This window comes from Rhinoderma darwinii, chromosome 4 (genome assembly GCF_050947455.1).
Source record: "Rhinoderma darwinii isolate aRhiDar2 chromosome 4, aRhiDar2.hap1, whole genome shotgun sequence".
Classification (NCBI taxonomy): Eukaryota; Metazoa; Chordata; class Amphibia; order Anura; family Rhinodermatidae; genus Rhinoderma; species Rhinoderma darwinii.
In genome coordinates, this window is record NC_134690.1 from 218894482 (window position 1) to 218912178 (window position 17697).

General features: G+C 43.2%; 1 protein-coding gene across 1 annotated transcript; it reads right to left on the reverse strand.

The window, feature by feature from the left end:
- Window positions 1-5234: 5234 nt before the first annotated feature.
- Window positions 5235-16782, reverse strand: COQ3 (coenzyme Q3, methyltransferase). The gene is made up of 7 exons (XM_075862191.1): window positions 16568-16782; window positions 14582-14660; window positions 12066-12215; window positions 11231-11330; window positions 9215-9457; window positions 8020-8179; window positions 5235-5706 (listed from the first exon to the last, which is right to left on the reverse strand). Exons 1-7 carry the CDS (start codon window positions 16650-16652, stop codon window positions 5519-5521), a joined length of 1005 nt encoding a protein of 334 aa, XP_075718306.1. The 5' UTR covers window positions 16653-16782; the 3' UTR covers window positions 5235-5518.
- Between the last annotated feature and the right edge of the window lie 915 nt (window positions 16783-17697).

Sequence of the window (17697 nt, forward strand, 5' to 3'; positions counted from 1 at the left end):
AGATATGCAAGGGCCACTATTCGAAAATCTTCTTGGTCAAAAAACCAGATGGTTCCTACAGGACAATAATCAACCTGAAGTTCCTAAACAAATGGGTGAATTATCGGAAATTCAAGATGGAGTCTATCAGATCGACTATTCCTCTAATAAGGGAAGAGGCATCAATGTGTACGATCGATTTAAAGGATGCGTATTATCACGTTCCTATCCACCCCGCGTACCAGAGATTCCATAGATTCGCAATTCAGGACGGTCCTTCCATTCTCCACTTCCAGTTTGTCTGCCTCCCCTTCGGCCTTTCCTCCGCCCCCAGAATTTTTACAAAAATTATGGCAGAGATCATGGCATTCATAAGAAGTCAAGGTATAGTAATTATCCCATATCTAGACGACTTCTTGTTGACAGCAGATACTCCTGCTATCTTAGTCAGTCATCAGTCACAGGTTCTTTCCCTACTACAAAAATTGGGATGGATAATCAACTTTCAGAAGTCGAGTCTTCCTCCCCAGAAACAGAAGGTCTTAGGAGTACTGCTAGACTCCTCCCTTCAACATTCCTTCCTCCCAAGAGAGAAACAAATACTCCTACTGGCAGAAGTAAGAAAATTTTGGGGGAAAGACGCCTGTTCCATAAGGGAATGTATGCGGATGTTGGGAATGATGACATCTTGCATCCAATCTATTCCATGGAGCCAATTTCACTCCAGACCCTTACAGAATCTGATCTTGTCCCGGTGGGATCGAAAACAAAACTCCCTGAATTTAAAAATGCAAATTTCCGAGACTGTGAAATCATCTCTCCTGTGGTGGCTCTGCACAAACAACATAGACAAGGGAGTCCCCTGGAGAACTTCTCCTTATGTAGTGATTACCACAGATGCCAGCAAACACGGCTGGGGGTCAGTAATCCAAGACCAACACTTTCAGGGCACATGGACTGGTCAAATGAAGATGATGTCTTCAAACTTCAAAGAACTAAGAGCTGTATGGGAGACACTTATAAGAGCTTCACCCACCATAAAAGGGAAGCATATAAGAATTTTATCGGACAACACGACAGCAGTGTCCTTTCTTCGCCATCAAGGGGGAACAAGACACACTCTTCTTCAGGGCCTCTCTGCACAAATTTTCAGTTGGGCAGAAGAAAACGTCCTATCAGTCACGGCAGTCCACCTAAAAGGCTCAGAGAACCTATCGGCAGATTTCCTGAGTCGGGAAAAAGTAGACCCAGGAGAATGGTCCCTAAACAAGGAAGTCTTTCGTTGCCTAACCCGAAATTGGGGTTATCCACAAATAGACCTGTTTGCCACGAGGAAAAACACTCAAGTAGAGACATTCTTCTCCCTAAATCTCAGAGACAACCCATTGGGAGTAGATGCATTGTCCCAACACTGGGACATGGATCTGGCCTATGCCTTTCCTCCGTTTCCTCTAATACCAATGGTATTAAGAAAAATCCAGGAAGATTTGACAAAGCTCATCATTATTCTTCCCTATTGGCCGAAAAGAAGTTGGTTTCCAATCGTACAATACCTAGCGTTGGAAGATCCTATCATGCTCCCAGTCAAGGAGAATCTTCTCTCCCAGGGTCCCTTATTCTTCCAGGGAATAGAGACTCTGAAATTGTCAGCCTGGATCCTGAAAGGCAGATCTTGAGGAACCACGGTCTGTCAGACGAGGTAATTTCAACTATCTTATCAAGTCATAAAGAAGTTACCTCAAAAATCTATCAAAAGATTTGGAAGAAATTCTGTTCCTGGCATGGAATCCCAGGACCAGATCCCTTTTCTCCCAACATTGCAAAAATCCTAGATTTTTTACAATCGGGATTCAAAAAAGGACTTAGCCCTAGTACCTTAAAGGTACAGATTTCAGCCTTAGGTAATTTTTTTAACACTCCTCTGGCTGAACATCGGTGGATCAGAAGATTCACCCAAGCGGTCTCTAAACTGAAACCTTCCCTAAAGAAATCAGTTCCTACCTGGGATTTGAATGTGGTGTTAACGACTCTTTGTGAGCCCCCCTTTGAGCCGCTCGACAAAATTAGTATGCATTTTTTAACTCTAAAAGCTGCATTCTTAGTCGCTATTACTTCAGCAAGAAGGATTGGAGAAATCCAATCTCTGTTAATCATAGAACCGTACCTAAAAGTACAAGAGGATAAGATCATCCTAAAGCTGGATCCCTCATTTATTCCAAAGGTATCTACCGCTTTCCATAGAGAACAAGAAATAATTCTACCTTCCTTTTATCCAGATCCAAAAGACCAACAAGAAGAAAAATTCCATTGCCTGGATGTCAGGCGAACAATTCTTCAGTATCTGGATAGAACCTCCTCCTGGAGACAAGATAAAAATCTATTTGTCCTATTCGGGGGAAAGAATAGAGGAAAGAAAGCCTCAAAAGGCTCTCTAGCGAGATGGGTAAAAACCACCATACAAGAAGCCTACAAGTCCCAAGGACTATGTGCCCCTCAAGGCATCAGAGCCCATTCAACAAGGGCAGTCTCGGCATCCTGGGCAGAAAGAAGAGAAGCCTCTATTGACCAAATCTGCAAAGCTGCCACTTGGTCAAGCCATCATACGTTTTACAAACATTATAGGCTCGATGTTCTGTCCGATACGGATTTAAGTTTTGGACGGAAAGTCCTCCAATCCATAGTCCCGCCCTGAGCATTATAATCTGGTATTGCTCCTGTAGTGCTGTCATGAGGGATGTACTGGAAAATAGCAATTAGACCTACCGGTAATTGTATTTCCAGGAATCAATCATGACAGCACCATTATATTCCCTCCCTTATTGAATTCTGATTTGTGCATTTAACATGTCAGTTATTATCCCTAGAAATAAAATAGGGTTGCATCCATCCTGGTGTAGTAATTGAAAAACACTGGCAAGTGGGTGGTGGGAGGGGCCTTTTAACCTCTCTGTCTTCCTGTCCCTACAGAGGTCAAGAGGGCAACCTCCTGTAGTGCTGTCATGATTGATTCCTGGAAATACAATTACCGGTAGGTCTAATTGCTATTTTTTTTATTCACAGATTGGTGTATATTTTGATCGGCATTCACTGTCGAGGGTGCTGAAAGAGTTACTGCCGATCAGTTAGCTCTTTCAGCACCCTGGACAGTGACGGACGTCGACTGGCCTCATCTCTATGATGGCGGCTGCGCGTAAATCACGCAGCCGCGCATCATACACGGATGACACACGGAGCTGTCAAGTGCCTTTTGCGCGCGCAAAACGCACACGCTCGTGTAAATCAGGCCTTAAGGGCAATACATGTTTCAATATTTAAAAAAACCAAAAACCACCTGTGTAAGGTGAAGCTCATCTTTCAGTCTGATGGTTAAGAATCCTCTACATTATTCACAAACGTCACATTTATCTCATCCCCAATTAGCGATGTGTGATATTAAGTGGTGAAAGCGGCTGTGGATCTGTGACCCAGTTATTAAGAATTCCTCCCCCTGCAGTACCTGCCAAAAATGGTTTTAAGAAAACATACCCAATGAATCGCATAGTCTGATTGATTGATTAGGTTTTTGAAAAAATTTGCACACGGGTTATTTTACGATTGTCAGTAGGACATAGACTTTGTATAGATAGCATCTGGAATCTGTGGTCACAGCTGCTTTCAGCAGACAAGTGCCACCATGAGCGCTATTATGTGGTGGCTCTTAGCCAGTGAGACTGTGAGATGCGCAAATTCCAATACAAAGCATGCGGTCTGACCACCGTTCAGCGGATGCAATAGCACCCCCTGCATTACTTTATAAAGAACATACTATAGATGACATAAAGTGATGACAATCAATTTGATAGAGATATGATGGAGGGTAGTTCACTATGTGCTTGGCTGTGGCAACGAGTGCGCTGGTACTTTCCTATATTCCACAGAAGCAATAAAAATCTAAAAAACATGCAAAAATACAAATAAATGTATAAAAAAAATATAGCATTGATCATGAGATTTTTATTACGTCATGCTCAGCTGTTCTAGCGGCCTGGAACTTCTATCGCGAAACTTCCCTGTGGAGCAATCAAAATCTAAGGGTATGTGCACACGACAACGCCAAATACGTCTGAAATTACGGAGCTGTTTTCAGGAGAAAACAGATCCTGAATTTGATGTTTTTAGAAGTGCACGCTTTTTTCGCGGCGTCTTTTATGGACGTAATTGGAGCTGGTTTTCATCGGAGTCAATGAAAAACGGCTCCAATTAGGTCCCAAGAAGTGTCCTGCACTTCTTTGATGCGGCCGTAATTTTACGCGCCGTATTTTGACAGCGAGGCGTAAAATGGCAGGTCGTCTGCACAGAACATCGTAAGACCCATTGCAGGCAATGGGCAGATGTTTGCCGACTTATTGGAGCCGTTTTTCAGGCGTAATTCGAAGCGTAAAACGCCTCCATTACGCCTGAAAAGAGGTCGTGTGCACATACCCTAACAACAAAAGTGAGCGGGAGACTCAAAGCGGGAGTATTTCAAAGATTGTAAGCTACAGCCGCATCTATGCCACACTGCTCTATAGCACCTATACAGATTGCTCTATTTAACCCTCGAGCACTGTGTTGGCCAAACACCGAGAGCACATCTGGCCACTTTTCAGCTCTCAAACAGGGGTGAGAAGCTAGAATGCGCTAGCCGTTACCTGGAAGCATTCTATGTTAACCAATTTTGTGGAAATATCAATTATAGTTTGGTTATCTACTAAATACTAATCAACCTAGTGAGAGTCAGAATTTAGTGGATATCACGGATACCACAAGGGCCCTGTGGTGAACATGGTTTTATTGCCTGGACTAGGATAGATATATCATTTCAAAAGCGCTATTTATTTTTACGTTTTTGCATTTTGGTGCACTTTAGACATCTACTATTAATACTCTTATGTTAGCAGATTGTTATTGATCTATATTGGCATCTATTTTGCATATACCATATATATTGGTTTATTTTTTGTATACAGAATATCTTCCAAGAAACATTTTTTATATGCTACAGATCTATTTTGCCTGTATACATTTGTTTTTACAGAAACTTAAAACATAGAGTAGATACAGTGATCGTTCCACAGTCAGTTCCCTGTAGTTCATCTTGATCTATTGTAAATAAAGAAGCCGTCTGATAAGATTCTGCTCTGCGTTATATCTTCTGTAGAGAATAACCCTTTTGCTAACCAATACCTGATGATGCGGATTACTTAAATAAACTTCATACACATAAAATCAAAAAATTTCTGACACACTCACGTTCTTTTTATCTTAAAATAAATAAATATAGCTATACGTATACAGAGATATATATACACACATTTATAATAAAAGATATATGTCAAAATTCCATAGACAAAAATAGACAGGTGTGTTTGCAAAAATGAACAAGGTCATCTGAAATGAACAGTCCTATGCGAACGGGAAGTACCCTCTACATTATGGTGATAGCAAGAGATCAATCCATATAGGACAACATTCGGAAGTCTATGTATTTTGTTGACACCGTTCACGGACTGTGCACTTTTTACATGGAGGCTTCAGCTGTCTTGGACGGCTCCTGGTCTCTCTCAAATTCCATGTCTGTGGACTGCTCTTTTGCGACCATCTTGACAGCATGAATAGCGTAGTTAATGCTTGTGTCGTCAAACCAATGCCAGGAGCCCATCAGTGGGTTGTATAGCATGCCTTTCAGCATATCCACCACAAATCCATCTGTAAAAAAATATAAACCTCCATCAAATCCATTTATTTATTTAAGAGAAGTGGCTTTTGATTTTCTTTTTTTTTTCCATAGTCAGAAAGATCTAAATGTACAATGTGGAGATTAATACTCATATATGTTTGAATCCTTGTGCCTTTGACTTCCCTTATATACCGTATTTTTCGGACTATAAGACGCACCCAGGTTTTAGACAACAGAAAATAGGAAAAAATTTCCCATTTTACAAAGAAAAAACTATTTGTTTAAAAAAAAAACATGTTCTGTTTTCCCACATTCCATAACTTTCATATTTGTTCATCATTTGAGCGGTGTTGGGGCTTATTTTTTGCGGGACGAGCTGTAGTTTTTATTGGCACCATTTTTTAGTACATACGATTTTTTTTTATCACTTTTTATTTCATTCTTTTTAGCGCTAAGGTGACAAAAAAACAATGATTCTGGGGTTTTACTTTTTTTACGCCGTTCACCGTGTGAGTCAAATAAAGCTATATTGTAATAGTTCTGACTTTTACAGACGCAGAGATTCCAATTTTTTTATTTTTACATTGAACTTGGGGAAAAATGGGAAAAGGTTTTTTTTTTTTTAACTTTTAATATTTTTTTACACTCCTGAAAATGTATCTAATGTGTTATTTATTTATTTTTTTTACACATTTTATTAGTTCCCCTAGGGGACTTGAACCAGCGATCATTAGAATGCTACGCTGTTTCTGCAACTACTATTCAGTTCTATGGGAGTTACAGAAACAGTGTAGCTCAGCAAGTTACGCTGTTTCCGTAACTCAACCACATATGCTGTTTTCGTAGCTACCGAGTTCCGGAAACAGCGTAGCTACGCGGTTTCCGTAACTCCCATTCACTTCTATGGTAGTTACAGAAACAGCGTAGCTCAGCGAGCACTCGGCTGTTTCTGTAACTCCCAACCACCTAACCAGGAAGTGGCCAAGAGACAGTGGAGCAGAATAAGATAGAACAGGGTTTAGGGGCCCCGTTCTGGAGATAGGTGCGGGTCCCAGAGGTGGGACCCGCATCTTTATAACATTTATGACATATCCTGTAGATATGTCAAAAAATGTCTTCATGGAAGGACCCCTATAAATGCCACGGTCGCTATTGACCGTGGCATTTAATGAGTTAAACGACCAGGAACAGCTCCATCGCTGTTCCTGGCCGTTAGAGCAGCAAGTCAGCTGCAAAACACAGCCGACACCTGCAGTGTATGGAGCGGGCACAGTGCGTGAGCTCGCTCCGCTCCAAACATCATCCCCTCCCCGCTCCATGATGTGCTGGCACATCATGGGTCAGGAAGGGGTTAAGTAAGAAGAGGTCAAGGGGCCTGGCGCTGTAGGGTCCCTTGACTGCCGACTATAAGACACGGAGACATTTTACCAAGATTTATTCTTGCAAAAAAACTGCGTCTTATAGTCTGAAAGATACGGTACATATATTCCTACACCCCTTTATTATACTTCTGAAAAGTGTAGTGCCCTGCACCATTCAGTACCCCAGCCCCGAGAAAAAAAACAAAGACCTTGTTAAACGCATGACAAAAGGACACAACATATATTTGCACAATACAAGCTTATGTTTATGCAACAGTATGCATCTAATATATGCCAAAAACGTAGCCTCAAAAAGTCTTTTTTTTCTGGGAAAGGTTTCCTTGCTTTCCCCTGATCTCAATATTTACACTAAATATGGTGCTAAAGAACTAAGGGTTAAAAGAAGCCAAATCCTGAAAAAGTCTCCAATAAATATGCACAATAGTTTTAAAGAAAACCTGTCACTAGATCATACTGTCATAACCGTGCACAGAATGACTTAGTGACATGTTCAATTCTGCTGCATTTTAAAGAAAATATAGTTTAAACTGGGGCTCCTGGATAGGCTTATGTGCCAGGCTGGGACAGCTCTCCTCAGTCTTTCCTTATGTGTATAGTGAGACCTGTCAACCATACGGAGCTGGGCAGAGGAAGCCAGAAGTGAAGCTGTACAGCAGACACTTCTCCTGAGCCCAACAGAGAACACTGGTCACAAGTCAGTGTTAAAACTAGGTGTTCTCTAAGATGCAGCAGCATTTGATCACGATTGGACCTGTCACTAAGTCATGCGATCCATGATTTTAAAGGGAACCTGGCACCAAGATCATGCTGCCCAAACCATGAACACAATGAACTTTGTGTCAGATTCCCTTTAAAATTCGAAGGTAATGCAATAGAAAACTGCCATAACCATTATGTTTAGACCGTATTAGAAGTCTTGTCTTCTCCACAAACTGCATTCATTTTATCAAAATGACTTACTAGATTCAAGAAGTCTCTCCAACTCTACAGGCGAAATAAACTTGTCCCAGTCATGAGTGCCTTCTGGTACGATAGACATCACCTTCTCAGCCAGCAGTATTCCGAGAAGGTAAGATAGATTGGTTTTGTTGATTGTCGTAATGAAAAGTGAACCACCCGGCTTCCAGGAAAAAAAATTAAAGAAAGACTTGTCAATATCAAATATTATTAACATATTCATTTGCTATGGGTTATATTTTAGACTATATTCAATGCCATAAACTCAAATTAGGTAGAGTAATAACCTAAGAAAAGTAACAGGTATGTGACGGTCAGAAGTTAAGGACAGGGTTAATACAGTGGTAAAAGCCGACTCTACACGACTGCAGTATTACAACAAGCTCAAATGATATAGTAGAAGTCAAAACCTATTGTCCTTGTAGAAGTTCTAATTCAATAAAAACATAGTCGACTGTGCTATTGATTCCGCCAAAAAACGGAAACCTTACAGAACGCAGTCAAACAGAAACCATTTGCAACGGAAGCATTACCATTGCAATCAATGGTAATACAAACAGAAAGCTGTGGTTTCCATTTATGGGTTCCCCTGACTGAAAGGTCTGACGGAACCCACGTACGGAACGCTGGCGTGAACACACCCTAAAATCCATGATCACAGTTTTTACATGCAGTTTTCTATGCAGTGTTTTTTCCTTATTGAGGTCAAAGGGGGAGAGATGCAGTGGTTTAACCCCCTACGTGCACCGCATTTATGGTGCTGGTAGGAGGTAGCTCCCGCACAACGCCGTACATATAGGGCATGGGGATGGCTAGGACATAAGCAGCGAGTCTGTCTGTCACTAGTGGTTGTCAGATCAAAGTTCTAAAACACAGGTAGCGGTTTATATATACCATGCTCAGTGTGGAGTCTTTATAAGGCAGGTTGTAAAATAGAAGCTGTATTCTGATTAGTTGTTATGGACATCTTGTCCATGTTCTGCGCCTTTATCGTTATAAATCTACCCGCGCGGCGCTTCTGAATTATAGAAAAGACACAGCACGACCAATGCAGTACCTCGGATTTGGCGAGTCCTGGCATATGCTAAGCCCCACAAGATTTATGTAAATGACAAACATTTATGTGATCATTTTCCACACACAAATATTACATTAAACAACATTTCATCACAAACCATGGTAAAATAAAGCCAACTACCTTCAGTACTTGAAAGCAGATTTGGATAAAAGCCTCTACGTCATTCACATGTTCTACGACTTCTGAGGCCACAACTGCATCAAAGCTCTCCATGTTGTGCTCCACAAGATCTTCTAGGGAACAAGTTCTGTACTGGACACGTTTGTCTAGAACAGGATCAAACGATTTGTGCAGTTCTCCCGTCCTAATGTTATCTTCTAGAGGATCTATTCCAGTGACCGTGGCACCAAGTCTGCCTAGTGGCTTCAAGAGATTGTATGGGAAAAACAGATACATATAAAAATGCTAAATGTATTGAACACCAAATACTGGCAGTAATAGGACAGAACAAATATGTTTAAAGAGAACTTTTCACCTGCTCATACATGTGCAGAATGTAATAGGCAGGGCTGCACCAATCCTGGGGCACTTTACATTTCTATCCTATCCTCCTCCGTTGTTTATGTATCGGTGCCGTTATATTTGGCGCCTGATATTTAAATACCCCCCCTCAACTGTCAATGGGGCGTGTAGCTCTACATGCTAATCTTGGAAGTGAACAATTTGCCCTGCTCATATAGCCCCCTTCTGGGCTGGCAACTACTGCTTAGACCTGCAAGGAAATGGCCATCCAGGAGCAAGAATACACATAAAGACATGTAGCTTGACCAGAGACAGAGAGTCTTGTCTTGCGGGTAAAGCTCATGATCCCAAGCAGAATATTATTCTTAAAGGGGATTTCCGGGCTTTTTTTTTTTTTTTTTTTTTAATATGTAGGTCTCTTATTAATGTTTTAAAAAAAACAAACACCATCCCACCTTCCATCCCTACAGCGCCCACTAAGCTGAATAGAGGTCCGTACACAGCCCCCTTCTCGCACGGTCTATACAATGTACGGGACACTCGTACTTTGCACAGAAAGGATGTCCCCGCCACGGCAGTGTCACAAAGTTAGAATTAGACTAGATGAGCCAAATTTATCACAGGAGCTCATGCTAAATGATACATTTAGACATCTTTAGACACTTCTGTCTAAGGGTATGTGCACACGATAGCAGGCATTTACGTGTGAAAAGACAGACTGTTTTCATGAGAAAACAGCTGCCTCGTTTCACACGTAAATGCTCCTCCTCGTAGTATACGAGGCGTCTGTGACGCTCGTATATCTTGAGCTGCTCTTCATTGAGTTCAATGAAGAACGGCTCAAATTACGTCTGAAAGAAGTGTCCTGCACCTCTTTGATGAGGCAGTCAGTTTACGCGTCGTCGTTTGACAGCTGTCAAACGACGACGCGTAAATGACAGGTCGTCTGCACAGTACGTCGGCAAACCCATTCAAATGAATGGGCAGATGTTTGCCGACGTATTGTAGCCCTATTTTCAGGCGTAAATCGAGGCATAATACGCCTCGTTTACGCCTGAAAATAGGTAGTGTGAACCCAGCCTAACTCTATACTCACTCTTGGTTGGCTTAGTTTAGGCTTTTTTTGCGCCATAGTTCTGGTGCAATTTGGCACATCTTAAGCCACAATCCCTTTTCCACCAAGTCACGTCCCTTGTCCGGGGAGTTGCAAAAGATGTGTTGAATAGTTTATAGAGGTGCCCCAGAATTCTGGCTTAATTTTAGTCAGAATTTTGGCGCATTTGCTTAGTAAATCTGGAAAACTCTCTGTGCGATGTATAGGTGTCCCATATATTGCAGACAGGTAGATGGAGGGTGGGGGGATTCATGTATGGTTCTGAGGACTGCTACATTTACATGCAGTGGCGTTCAGGTCAGTGTACTGTAATTGGAGTGCCCTTTTATTCTTCATAAATAGGATAGATAGGATAGGGAGGGATAGATAAAAAAAATAAAACCTCAGAAAACCCCTTTAACAAGAATAGAAGAAACAACTACCTTGGCACTTCTGATAGACCAGAAGATTAGCCATCGGAAATATCCCCTTCCCCTAATATTTCAACTGAACATTCGCTCCCATCATCGAACCAGTAAGTGAAATCGGATTTGTTGTTGACAATGATAGCTTTAGGTTACCTCAGACAACAGTCCTCCACCACAGCCAACATCGAGTAGCCGGATGCCAGACAGAGGCCTCCCAACATTGTGATCATGGTGCTTGCTCATTAGAATGTCTCTACGGGCATAACATATTGGGAAGAATTACATGTAATGCATACCTCCATGGTCCAATCAGATCTATGAACAATAACAATAGTTCTGTCATTTTGATAGGAATGAAGAACATCAGTATCATTTATGAAAGCCTCTGTTCAGGCTGACTGGTAGAGGACCTTGTCGTCACCTTCAAAATGCCCATACACATTAGATTAACATCGGAGCATCCCACTAAAAACAGCAGCATCTCCTGACAATTTCGACTCTTCCCCCCAAAGTTAGTTCTACGAGGAAACAAGGATCGGGAATGTTGGATTTCAATATTCAATTTTGTTCTGCCATGGGAGTCAGACTAGCTGGTCTCCCTCTCACCATTGGCTCGACCATTCTAACTATGTTATTGGACAGGTTTTTGGGAATGGCTGTTGGCTGAACTAGCATTTTGCCAATAACTACGTTACGTGTATTGCCAGCTTAGGACTATGCCAGTTTTTGAATATACTGAAGTTTGAAATCATGCGCACAAGCATATTATACGAACTGTATAGTTAGATCCTGTGATGGGATCAGATATTGTCCTAGGAGACCAGGAAAGAAAGAAGGTTTTGGGAAAAGCTTTCCAGTTCTCACTGGAGGGTGTTAGCTCTTTATACACAGATCCGCGAAACGCTAATGCACAGAATTCGAGAATACAACTCAAATTCACTACAACTTACAGTACTGGATATTTTCCCATACGTTTACAATTTTATACCTTATAAATGGCACTCGTATATCGTTCATGGCATGGAGGGCAGAATATACTCCTTCTTCATCCCACCATTTTGCGGACCATGCTTGAAATTTCTTCATCTCCATAGGATCAACAGTATGTGTGGTACTGTAACGCCGCTTAAAACAGCAACTGTACAAATGTCAATACAATTTTTAATTAAAAGGATAAAAATGTTGATAGACAGGCAATTAAAATACCAGAAAATAAAGCAGTAACGATTAAAGGGTTAATTCCATATATACCAATACTACGGCAGCATGCCCATGCTTTGTGACAAACCTGCTGTTACGGTATACCCACGTGCACACTGAGTTTTTATAGAGGTTTTCTGAAAAGTTATGCTACGGAGAAGCACAAATCTTTTTCTGGCAGCTGCAGATGTATATGAAATGTAGTGCAGCCAGAAATCATGGGGGGAATTGATCACTTTTCTAAAATTGGGTGGAACTTAGTAGAAGGGGGTGGGGCCACCGCAGTCAACGCATTAACTATAATTTATGCCAGATACCTTCAGACATTATAGCGGAAATCTGATTTCACTCAGCGGCGCATAGACAACTGAAGAAGCAACAAAATGAAACTGCAAATTTGCCCCTGTGGGTCGAACCTGTGCTGTTTGGGACTTTTGCAATGCATATTTTCTCGCTCCATGACTGCTAAGTGGGGGAATCTTGCTGGTGTGATGCTAGTGTGGCGCTCAACACTCTAAGCCAATCAGATGTTTGCTTCCTCTCTCAACACGCAGTTCCAGTGACACAGCGGGAAAGACATTGCAGCTGCATCCCCTCTCCTCCCTATCTTCTATTTACTGTATTACTTGCATGCATTCACATGTACTACTGATTTATGCCAAAAAGTAAAAATGGAATCATAGGTACAATATAAGTTTATTTAGACAAGGCCTCATGCACATGGCCATATTATGACAGCGTACACGTTCCAAGTTGTACACAGCCGTAATACATCACCCATAGAAGTCTCCTGTTCCTCCATATGACTATGATTTCTTAAGGAGGCATGCAGAATTCTTTATTCTCTTTGATTCATATATATACAATTCAAGAGAAGAAAATTGGGGAATGTTCCATCGGATGGCAATCGTTTCAATTAGAGTATATCTCCTTAAGACCTTATTCACACAAACGTGTTATACGTCCGTGCTACGCGCGTGATTTTCACGTGCGTCACACGGACCTATGTTAATGAATGGGGCCGTTCGGACGGTCAGTGAATTTCACGCAGCGTACGTGCGCTGCGTGAAACGCATGATATGACCTATAATTGCCCGTGTTTCGCGCTGCACGCACCCATTGAAGTCAATGGGTGCGTGCAAATCGCGCTCGGCACACCGAAGAACTTCCGGGTGCCGCACATGATTCGCGCAACAGTAGTAAAACCAGAGTGTCATCATGATGCCGGCTGCGCGAAAATCACGCAGCCGCGCACCATATGCTGATGACACACGGACCTTTTGCGCGCGCAAAACGCAGCATTTCTTGCGCGTGAAAAACGGACATGTCTGTGTGAATAAGGCCTAAGGCTACATTCAGAAAACCTGCATTAAAAACGCAGGTAATTCCGCAGGTAAACTCCGCACTTAACATTGCATTTGTGATGCCCTTTTTAGGTGTGGATTTCACATTTTGATGCGGAAACAGGTGCAGATTTTATGCAGCAGATTTTGGTGCGTCTTTTATTAAACTTTTTTAGAAACTTGTCAGATACAATTCTGAATTGTATATTGACAATATTCTGAATTCTAAATTGACATGCTGCGAATTTTAAAATCTTCACCGCAGGTCAATTTACAAACTTGTAGATGAGATTACTTGGAATCATTTACTTTGCTGGTACTGTATAAAATCCGAACACACTACGCATTGTGTGCATGTGGCCTAATGCAGTGTCACACTAAAGGGAGGCACAAAGAGCTCGTACATGGATCTAGTTTGAGCCTGATATCGAAGACTGGATAACACTTAGGCATCATTTACACGAGCGTAATATACGCGCATGCTTTTCACGCCTGTCATACGCACCTATTTTAGGCTATGGGGCAGTGCAGACTGTGCGTGAGTTTTGCGCAGCGCGAATGCGTTGCGTAAAACTCACGACATGTCCTTTCTTTGTGCGCTGTTCGCGCATCACGCACCCATTGTAGTCAATGGGTGCGTGAAAACCACGCAGGTCGCACGGAAGCACTTCCGTGCGAACTGCGTGGTTCGCGCAACAGATGTCAAACTCTGAATGTAAACAGAAAAGCACCACGTGCTTTTCTGTTTACAAACATCCAAACGGAGTGTCAAAATGATGGCGGCTGCGAGAAAATCTCGCAGCCGCGCATCATACACTGATAACACACGCAGCTGTTAAGTGCCTTCTGCGCACGCAAAACGCCGCGTTTTTTGTGTGCGCAAAACGCACACGCTCATGTAAATCAGGCCTTATACAGGACTTCACAAACAACAGACATAAGAGCAAAAACAAAAACGTACTTTCTTCTGGCTCCAGGTACAGCGCTGATACTGCCATTTGTTTCGGATTCCTTATGAACAGTCGGTGGCGTGCACAGGGCTAGTAACAAAAACAACATATTAAATACAAAGCAGCATGTTGAAGAAAACTTACAGCAGGCAAAGCTGGTCTCAAATGTTTAACCACTTCTCCATACATAAGAAAGCCTTAGCAGATTACACACTATCCAGCTATGAAGACGGACAACCACCTTCTCCTGTATACTACAATGGGTGACATATCTACACATGCCACCAGTATAGGGAAGAACACCTCCGCAATACAGTGCTGCAAGTAGGCATCATATGACAACACATAGGGGAGAATTGATTAACCTTTTCACGCCAACTTCCTAGCGTAGAAAAGGCGCAAAAGGGTCCAAAAGTTGCAATTTTGGTCTTCTTACGCTGCCACTTTTGTGGAACCGGGCGTGCCTTCCCAAATGGAACAGCCCAACAAATTTATAGTGGAAATCTACGCCAGCTCCTGGCATAGTTCCTGTATGGCGTAGCAAGGTAGAGCCCAGTGCCTCCCCTATCGGACTACCCCCAATATCCCCCCCTTTGGATAGTTAAAAAACAAAATGTGTAAAGGATCTGCCAGGCACAGCTTCTGTATCTACGCCCATAGGTAATCAGTCTGCACCTGAGTCTATGTCTCTGAGACTGACTCCATCTTCCACCACTCAGGATGGCAGGCTTAGGAGTGGGAGAGCCTATCACAGCCTGGCCAGACGGAGCTAGCTCCCGCCCTATGTCTATTTATACCTGCCTTTCCTGTTCCTCCTTTGCTTGTGATTCTTCTCGTTTGGTTTCCTGGCCCTGCTGCAGCTTCTTGTACTATTTGTCCCTGCTTCATACTGACCCTGGCTTACTGACTACTCTCCTGCTCTGCGTTTGGTACCTTGTACACTCCTGGTTTGACTCGGCTTGTTCACTACTCTCCTGCTCTGCGTTTGGTACCTCGTACACTCCTGGTTTGACTCGGCTTGTTCACTACTCTCCTGCTCTGCGTTTGGTACCTCGTACACTCCTGGTTTGACCCGGCTTGTTCACTACTCTCCTGCTCTGCGTTTGGCACCTCGTACTCTCCTGGTTTGACTCGGCTTGTTTACTACTCTTGTTGCTCACGGTGTTGCCGTGGGCAACTGCCCCATTTCCCTTAGGTTCTGTGTTCCCTTGTCTGTTTGTCTGTCGTTCACTTATTGAGTGTAGGGACCGTCGCCCAGTTGTACCCCGTCGCCTAGGGCGGGTCGTTGCAAGTAGGCAGGGACTGAGTGGTGGGTAGATTAGGGCTCACTTGTCTGTTTCCCTACCCCCACCATTACAAAATGGTCACGGCCAGTGGGAAGATGCAACAGATTCATTAAGCCGCATGCTCCTCTTAATAAATCTGTTACATCTTACGGCGGCGGGGCGGATGACTAAAACCGGTAGATGAACCGTCAGTCTTAGTAGATCTGCTCCATGGATTGTCTATAGCTCCACAGTATTTAGCAGTGGGGTCATAGTCGTGCCATGTGCATGAGATCTCATAGGACAATTGGCACAAAACATGATTGTGCCGTGTGTCTAATAACATTTACAAACAATACCATTTGAGTTATCGGGAACATTTTCCAGCACTTCTCTACTTCAATCTTAGCCTACGCCGGATTCATTAACCGGGCGCACTGCTTGTATTATTAATAAACCTCCCCATATATTTATTTGTGCCATTTGTCCTATTAACTCTGCGAATAGAACATGCTGCTCAGATCCGCTGTCCATGAGGTACGATCAGTCTTTGAGAGAAAAAAAAACGGCATATAATCCTCTCTTCTGGGAACAGATCAGGATCCAATATTCAGACATTTATGGTGCATCCCATCAATATGCCAAATGTCTCTAGTCGGTCCCAACAGCTGGACAAGTGTCGCTGAATGTCTCGGTCACAACTTACACTGAAAGCCTAAGCGCGGACATTACCTGAGCGACATATCCTGTGCCCGGCTCTGTGAAGCACGGCTACCCGGCAGGGAAGAGCGCCCACACGGCTCCACACAGACGACATGCTGCTCACTCCAGCGACTGTTCCGCCTGGACTTGTAGGCGACAACTTCCGGAAGTGTCGACCTCACGACAGAGGAAGCCGCGACAACATGTGACTCCCCCGGAACCATTGACAGGACGGGCTTATCGTAGCCATCCAGCTGGGTGCACAGCCCAGTGTAGGGCGGGCTCCTATGGGCGCCGCTTGGAGTGTACTCGGCTCCTACGATGACTTCCTGTTCCAGATGAGGCCCTTTCAGCCATGCTACGCGTCATGTACCGCCACAGGGTGATATATGGCAGCGGTCTCCAACCTGTAGCTCTCCAGCTGTTGCAAAACTACAACTCCCGGCGAGGACTATCCGGGCATTCTGGGAGTTGTAGTTTTGCAACAGATAGGATAATGTACCCCTGCAGCCTTGTGCTTTCCGGTGGGCATGAAACGCCTTGTGACTGAGAATTTAGGGTATGTGCACACACACTAATTACGTCCGTAATTGACGGACGTATTTCGGCCGCAAGTCCCGGACCGAACACCGTGCAGGGAGCCGGGCTCCTAGCATCATACTTATGTACGATGCTAGGAGTCCCTGCCTCGCTGCAGGACAACTGTCCCGTACTGTAATCATGTTTTCAGTACGGGACAGTAGTTCCACGGAGAGGCAGGGACTCCTAGCATCGTACATAAGTATGATGCTAGGAGCCCGGCTCCCTGCACTGTGTTCGGTCCGGTACTTGCGGCTGAAATACGTCCGTCAATTACGGACGTAATTAGTGTGTGTGCACATACCCTTACAGTGAGGTGAACCTTATTCCTTGCAATACCTCAGCTGCTGCAGAAGCTCATTCTGACAAAGTGGGCGCATTGTGGTACTGATTCAATATATTCTCAAAAGGTAGATTTGTTGCAGAAATTCAGATGAATAGAACAATATTTCAGCGGCAGAACGTTCCTCTGGGTATGTTCACACAGCTTATTTTCAGGCGGATTCTGGAGCAGAAAAGCCTCGTTTTATGGTCCAAAATACAGCAGGTCATTACGATTTCAGCGATACCAAAATTTATTT

Bases quoted from the DNA above. Each gene is read 5' to 3' on its own strand.
- COQ3 (XM_075862191.1), bottom strand. From the start codon at position 16,652: ATGTCGTCTGTGTGGAGCCGTGTGGGCGCTCTTCCCTGCCGGGTAGCC. The intron at 12,216-14,581 runs GTACGTTTTTGT...ACATTTGTACAG, and splicing joins GTACCTGGAGCCAGAAGAAA to TTGCTGTTTTAAGCGGCGTT. The intron at 9,458-11,230 runs GTAACCTAAAGC...AATCTCTTGAAG, and splicing joins GTGGAGGACTGTTGTCTGAG to CCACTAGGCAGACTTGGTGC.